Below are 8,281 nucleotides of genomic sequence, written 5' to 3' on the forward strand. Positions count from 1 at the left end.
ACACACGCGAGACAGATGTTGCAACACTGTTGCATCATGCCCATACAATAAGTATCCAAACGTTTATCAAGTGGCTTTAGGAAGCAGCCATTGAATAATACATGTAGACAACATGAGTAATTCTGATGAATTAAATAACAGTTAATCAAGGTAACAATCATTCAGGATAATAATGTAGGTATACCACACATTTGAACTTTTTATTGATGTTTTATTCACAGAAGATATATATCTAGCAGATCAGTCACAGGAAGTTGCTGCCAAAAGCCCAAAAGTGCCGTGCAGCACACTCAAATTTAATCACATCTCCTTCCAATATAGTTCACCAAGAAAGTTCAGTCACATAACTTTTCTAATACTCTCAGTTTGTACACCTCAAAATCACCAACCAACAGGCAGATAACAACTAATTTCCATACAACTGTATACAGAAATGTGCATAAATCAGTCACACTGGAACACACGATCAACCCTACCCCACAAACTTCCAGAAAAAGACACCAATGTCCCTCTTGTATTCTGTCTCCCTAGCTATATTATCCACATTGCTCAAATGAATATCTGTATGCCTGTCCACCATTCCTATACACAAACATTTCACAAGATTTAAACATTTCAAGTACATTCATTAAATAGTATTTATTATTCACACACATTTAAAAGTAGTTTCATTTCATTTAGACATCATCCTATAGTTCATGTTCTCATTTCATTTTCAACATTGCACAAATTGGAACAGCTAATGCTAGTCAAACCTGCTGCTTTATTCAGTGTTGATGTTTCACACTACATTACTCAAATGTTTTCCTACATATATTAATAGGCAAATTTATCATTAAATAAGCATGGATGAATGAATATTAGTGTCAGCTATCAATTCAGAGGCTAACTTCTTCATGCATTTGTGGAGAATTTTGTTTTGGGCACACACCAATTGCAGTCATAGAATTCTATTTACAAACAATCTGTAGTTTTATTTATCCTTACATCAGTCATTCATTTGTTAGATTATTTCACGCGCAAACAAAATCCATTCCATTCTAGAACCTCTGTCTGAATGTCCACATTGTCAGGAAATCTCTTTCCCTCAGATGTCATTTCATCTTGCCAAAAATATTGTTTGGACATTGTTGTATGTAATCAATGTGGCTGACTTCCCTTCCTCATTAGCATCATCCATTTCTGTGTATCATTGCTAAAACTGTCAACACCATGTCACTGTGGCTGGACACAACATTGCATTTGGTCCATGCACTCCCAGAAATTCATGGTGAATCTGTGTGCACTTTAGACATTTTGCCCACAAGTGCCATGCCCCATACCTCAACTTTGGAGTATGTTTCCAGTTGCTGTGCCACTTCACTCAAACTCTGTGATAGACTAATAATATGTATCTCAGCAGAACTGTGTTTGCAGGAAACCTGGAACATGTACTCCCTTCTGACAATGTGGTACTCTAATGACAAGCGTAACTTACTTTCTGAAGGCTCTATATAGAACATGTACAAACACGTGTCATAACATCCATGTAAGTAAAACAAGTTCTCAGCATATAGCAACATGCCCTCTTAGTAAAGGGCCTCAGTACATAGCACTAATGATTCTAATACAAATGATACTGATGAGTTCTCTAATAGCAAGCTATTCTGTCACATGGGAAGTGTAAGGTGTAGCCCTAAACACACATTCTGTCTCCTATTTACAAATATTACACTTTTCCAGTGGCATTGTAGAAAAGGAGAGCATCAACTTATTTTTCTTTTCCATTTTAATTATAAATGATCAGCTCATTTGTTTCATTATTCTGTCCACTAATGCACAATATTATGTAGCTTTGAACAGGAACATAACCATCACTTTTTCTAACATCTGGAAAGGTTCTTCTTTCTGATGGCATTCACGTAATACAGTATGTGTGTTTATCACTGTATGAAGTCACGTGCTTCCATGTCATAAGATGATCTTTGTACAAATTTCATACTATACAAAAACAAGTAACTGAAATGGAATTTGGTGAGTTTTCATAAACCCATGTAATTTACACTCTTTTCTTTCCACAGGACTACTGGATTTGGATTCATGTGTGCAACATCCCGTTTAAGTGGAGTTATTGGTATGAACACCTTTTTAAGTTCCATCGGTTCAAGTAGAGCAATTCCTATGCTCATTACAGCTGCTGTCCTCCTCATTGGAGGAGTAGTATCAATCAAACTGCCAGAAACTGGCAGTTCATTGCTGTAAAAGATTTTAAGAACGCATATTTGAATTTTCATGTTTAGAGATGCAACAACTACATTATGTATAAACTACTGGTCCAGTTATGTCCAGGAACACTGAAAGTCAAAAAGAGAAGTGTTGTTTTCTCTGACAGTTGTAAAAACTCATTGTGCATATATATTTTATATGGCAGTTTATTTTCAACAGCAGAAAGCATACATATAATTATGTGTATCTTGTTACATATGTACACTAAAGGCAACTCTAAAAGTATCCTAAATAAAATAAATATCCTAGTGTCAGACTATTATTTTGACATACATTTTGGAAAGAAGTTCAACACAACCAGCTGCATTTAGTTTTGAATGCTGCCTCATCTGTCCAGAGCACTTGTTAGTTTCAATTATATCAGTGGATGAACATAAAAAGTAAGTTGTTAACTAATGTATATATGTGAACATTAGTAAGAGCAAGAATAACAATGAAACAAGTGTCTGTGTATATAAATTTGAAGGCCATATCTCCAAAGCTTTAGTAAGAATATTTTTTTAAAGACTAGACTGCTATGAACTAAATTTTTCACCACCTATTTTGCTTAAGATTGTTGAGTAGATCATGTATTTATCTTACTGAAATAGGATGATCTTTAAAATACAGACATCAGCAGATATAATTCAATAATAATTGTGTTTAGAGTCTGGAAGACAATAAAACATTTCATTTCCTCTGTGACACTAACATTTGGAATTAAATTTTCCATCAAATGATTGACATATCAACCAATTACCATGGAATGTATTTATAGTTGAATAACTGTGTACTGAACTAGAAATAAAAATATGACTTAAATTGTTTTCTGGCTTTCAAGCCTGTCTAGTTCCACACTGGTACCTTGTTTTGACCTGGGAAAAATATTCAACTGACTCAATTCATCCCATTTATGAAAGTCAATTTGGTATATAATGTCACTTAACAAAAAACTGCCTTACACGCAATGACATTCTTGCAGCAGACAATGCTTTTCTAATGAAATTTACATTTCTCCTATATCTGCCTTTGGTATCTTAGAAACAGTGGCATATGCACTTTATTTCCATTATGTAACTTGGTCTATGTTGCTCCCACTTTAAGAACTTGAATAAAAATAATTGTGCATGTGCCCATATATTGTTTTATGAGAAAAGTGGTGCTATATTGAGATAGATTAATACACTTCATTTCATTTTTTTATTAGATTATGGATGTGGCTGTTGCTATGATGGTCAAAATAACATTAACATATCTCACAAGGCAACGACAGGGTATGCATTGTATTATTTTACAATAGTTTACACTTCATACATAAATTTTATTGCTTACAATTAAATTCACAATTATCCCAGTATTCATATTCTTGGGCATTTTAAAATCTGTGAGTCTGGCACTTAAATCTTATGATACTTTTTGGTAAAAGGGTCTGAGAATCTCTACTGGTAAATTGTTGCACTCCTTCTCCTCTATCATCTTATGAGCATTTAGAGCCATTGTTGTTCAATGATCTGAAACTTCCATAATAATGATGGCCTTCCCTTGTATATCCTATACTTGATCACTTTATGTTCTGTGTCTTCCCATGCATCCTTACTCACAATATACTTGGTGAATACCCCTACATCTGGCACTTTCCCCTCTTTGTGCAAAGCTTTTCCAGTTCATTCTCCTCATTTTTATGACATTACTTTTCCTCCTGTAGATTTCATCTACATACCTGATTGCCACTGCACTCATTTTGTGTGCTTTGACAGATAGGCCCTATTTTTGCATAGAGTTCCAAATCCCTGAAACATATTCAACTGGTGTCTTACAAGGGACAAATAGGCTTTATTCTTTGGTCCCTTTTTTGCACCCTTTGGTATCCTCACTAACATATGCAGTGGCTATACACCCTGTTTATTATCTCACCTATCTGCAGTTTCCCAGCACACAAATTTACACCCAGATATCTGCATTGTTGTCCTGCAGTGTCATCTTTATGTTCCCATATGTACTCAAATTTTTTGCTACTTCTGCTATTTGTGACTGTTACCAGTCGATACTCCTCTGCTCGTGCGAGCACTCCATTTCTTACAGTCAAGTTTCTGATGACTCTGACATCCATCTACACTATCTCAAACCATTCTCAGCTTTTTATCTTCTGATGCACATCTATTTAATTAAAAAACAGTCTTACTTCTGATTGCAGTACATCACTAGTACCATTGACATAAGTCAAAAACAACAATGACAGTTATTGCCTTTGTACATATATCTTTATGGTAGCTATCATCACTTTGAAGTCCCGCACCCTCCCCCTCTGCTGTCTTTCATATAAATAATTTTGATCCAGGAACCTGTTCTTTCATCAAATCCCAGCCCTTGCAGTTTAGTTATCTGCATCACATGGTTTACCCTAAACAAAACTTTGGAGAAATCTGTGGCTTTATAGTAAAGTTATACTCTGATGTCAGTTACTTCTGATATATCCTGGTGGAAACCATGTAGTCGTTCCTCACACAAAAACACCGCTCGAAGTCCGTGTTGATTCTCACACTACCCTGTGTTCTAAGAAAGAGTTTCTAATATATCTATCTACAGTTGCTTCAAATATTTTGCTTGTGTTGCAGGTAAAGAAAACTGGTCTGCAGAGTTTGCTATTCTCCTCATCCTCTTTCTCCGATAAACACCAATTACTTCAGCTTCTTTCCCTTCATCTGAGACACACTGTTGTCAAGCAGAAGACATTCAGAAATCTTAAGTGAAGCAGAAAACTCCAGCTCAAGGCCTCAATAATTTCTCCATTTATTCTGCCCACTCTTGATACCTTTTTTATGTGCATTCTGTTTTAGCGTTTCATATTTCCTTGCTGAAATATTCCTGTTCACCAACCATATCTCTCTCTCATTCCTTTACTTCTCTCCGGACTCTTCCCCTCTTATACCCCCACTATTTTGCTACACTGTTCATAACCAGTTCTAATTTACCCGCATCATATGACAATATTTTGATTTCTGGTGTGTCATTGATGTTGTCCTTTGAGCTAGTCTCTAATTACTTACACACCCAAAAATACTTCTTCACCTCTCTCCCCTCTACTACCAATTGTTCCAAAATATGTATTTTTTCTTTCATTCTTTTCTAAACTTTTTTGACTTCTTGAGCAAGGCCTTTAGGCAATTTTTACTATGATGGCCTTTCCTGATCTTATTTCTCTGCATTCTAGTTTTTCCTTCCTATTATTCTCACTGTTCTAGTATAGTCCACTGAATATGAGTATTTCTTGGTATCTTGTAGTGGTACATAGCTAACATCTTTTCTTGTATTTTTCTAGTGATTCCACATAGTTAGATATTCCTCTATTTCCTTCATGTTTGCTTTTTGACAAACAGCACCTGTTCCTGCTTTGGTCTTCTGAAAGTATTTCCACAACTGCTACTTACTGTCAGCTCTTCCTTCAAAATATTTTCAAGTATGTGTTAACAGGCTTTATCTAAAACACTTCACTTAAATTATCACTCTTTTTATTTTCTGATACAAACTATCCCCCTTTCCCTCCTCCCTGATTAGCCTGTATGCTATGAAATGATTTTGTTCCTGTGAGCCCACTTTTTCATCCTACATACTTCTAGATTGTTGAATTCTTCCCCAGTTGTTACACTTCTATCTGTCTTGGTTAGCTTATCAGCTAGGTTCCCACAGTCCAGCAATCTTTCAACTAACCTGTGATCCCTTTCTGTCATTTCTACTCTATGCATAGAAAGAATATTCATCTTTACCTCACTACAATTGCAGAGCTGTGGTCCTAGATCTTCATTACAGTATCAGAAAAGTGTCTGCTAGCATGCAAGTATTTCATGATGCATTAAAGTGAATCCCCCATTACCCTCACCCCCCACTCCTATCTCTTCCATATACGTGATATAATCAGAGAAAATCCTCTTCTCCACTCACCCAGGATTCTAATCCTGTCACAACATCTGGATAATTTACCCCAACTCACATAATGAATACAGTGTCTTTTCTGACCACACTCCTGCAGTTTACTAGAGAACACCTCAGGGGCTTTCTAAATTCACATTTTGGTTTAGTTCTGCATCCTGTTTTTATTTTTTATTTTTTTTATTTGATTCAGAAAATAAAGTCAGTAGTTCCTTATCATTCCAATTGCCACTGCCTTATTTACACTGACTCAAGAATCAAATTCATAAAATATGACATATGACTTGTTCCTTTCCTTTCTTTTTTTAAAAGCCTGTCTATAGGGCAAAACATATCAGCAGAACATATATATGAGAAGGACTAAATGTGAAAGCAGTGATGTGTAAGCATAAGGTTCCGTTTTTGAAATTTTGCACTTTATCATTAAAAATACAGTGCAGTAATATTGTCAGCTCAATCACTTTGATAGCTTTTTTCTTATCTGAAAACTGTACAGTATTGACAATGAAATTGAAATTTTATGGTTTTGAAATCAGTTTTTTGATGTATGTTGTGATTATATACTGAAATTATTTAATGACAATTAGTAAATCAAATGTCCAAGACTTTTAGTTTGTAAAGAAAAAGTATCAGAGCTAAACAAATACACATAAATATGTTATTCCACCACAAATGAAAACTACAACAATCTAATTAGATGCTAAATCTAAAGCGTCTGAAATCTATGAGAATATTGTAATATTCTAAATTTATGATGTTGGGAGTGGCACGATATAAAACACATGTACATTTTAAAGTAAAATATTTTTATAAACATATGTACATTTTTGAGAAATTGTCAATGTGTGTACTAATGAAGAAACGATATTACAAGTCAATAATTCCCACTATTGTTGCATTCTTTGTTACAGTACTCAAACACCCATTCAGTTACTCCAGTGTTTTATCTTTATGTATCTCAATAGAAGCATATGAACAAGTTTTAACAAAATTAGATAAACATAGAATAATTTTTCATTGTAAATTATGTCATTTTGGCAACTAATCTCATCCACAAAATTCTTGTCTTTTTGACTTGCATTTTGGTACTAAATTATGTATGATACGCTTAGAGCCTGAGGACTTACTCAATGTAGGGAAAGGGGTAGGAAATAAAAAATAAGTCCTAACTTTTGCATAACTGATTTATAAAAGTAACTACAAACATTAATTAGAATATCTTAATCAAGATATGGATATGACTTCTTATAGTTACAAGATCCACATGGTATTGTTGATGTCTTTTGACAGGATAGAGAAAAATTTATAACAATGAAAGACATACATAATTTTGTTAAGATGAGTTTTCTCAACAAGATGATTGTGTAACTCATTAAGGAATGAAAATATTCCAAATAAACTAATTTATTCATTTTTTATATATCACCCACAACTGCAATGAAGTATATTGCAGGTGCAGATGAACCAAGACACTTCATTAATTAAAGAATGTGATGTTTCTAATTCAGGTTGTGACTCTTCCATAGACCTAGAACCAGACCAGTGCCTAGTTCTTGAATTTCATTATCTGAGTAGACTATTTGTATAGTTTTCAGAATTGTATGAGATCTACTGAATTCTACATACTGAGTTTTGTCATAATTCCATGGCAAACCATTTACCTTTAACCATGTTTATGTTTTCTAATATTTTGCTGGATAATTTTTTTTAGTAAGTGATCTGACATATTTCTGTACCTGCATCACCTAAAAATACCATGGGAAGAAGGTATTAATAAAAGAAACAACAAAGGAATGCAAGTAGAATCCTGTGGGGCAACAAACCAAATTGCTTTAAATTCAGAGTACCTATTACTACACAACTGATAAGGAACTGGTACACACTGCTTTCTGTCATGGATACAATACAAAGCTCATGAATTTGCTTTGTGTACTATTCCATACTATTTCAACAATGGAATAAGGTGGTATAGTTTGCTAAATCAACACTTGCAACCAATTCACAAAATATATCTAATGGCAGTAATTCATGTTTTATTGATTGTGATCTATCATCTGTCAAGGTAATGATAACCAGTTCAGTTTTTTTTGAAAACTAAATTAACTTCATT

The 8,281-nt window shown here is 34.2% G+C and overlaps 1 protein-coding gene across 2 annotated transcripts in view; it reads left to right on the plus strand.

Annotated features, from left to right (window-relative positions):
* The window catches only part of LOC126298917 (synaptic vesicle glycoprotein 2B-like), a 225,480-nt gene extending 218,147 nt beyond the window's left edge, over positions 1–7,333 (plus strand). For both annotated transcript variants that reach the window (XM_049990457.1, XM_049990458.1), the window contains one exon: positions 2,061–7,333. In XM_049990457.1, coding sequence (XP_049846414.1) covers positions 2,061–2,241 — 181 coding nt within the window. In that variant the 3' untranslated portion in view covers positions 2,242–7,333. The remainder of the gene's footprint in view (positions 1–2,060) is intronic.
* The last annotated feature ends 948 nt before the right edge of the window (positions 7,334–8,281 follow it).

Source organism: Schistocerca gregaria, chromosome X (genome assembly GCF_023897955.1).
Source record: "Schistocerca gregaria isolate iqSchGreg1 chromosome X, iqSchGreg1.2, whole genome shotgun sequence".
NCBI classification, from domain to species: domain Eukaryota; kingdom Metazoa; phylum Arthropoda; class Insecta; order Orthoptera; family Acrididae; genus Schistocerca; species Schistocerca gregaria.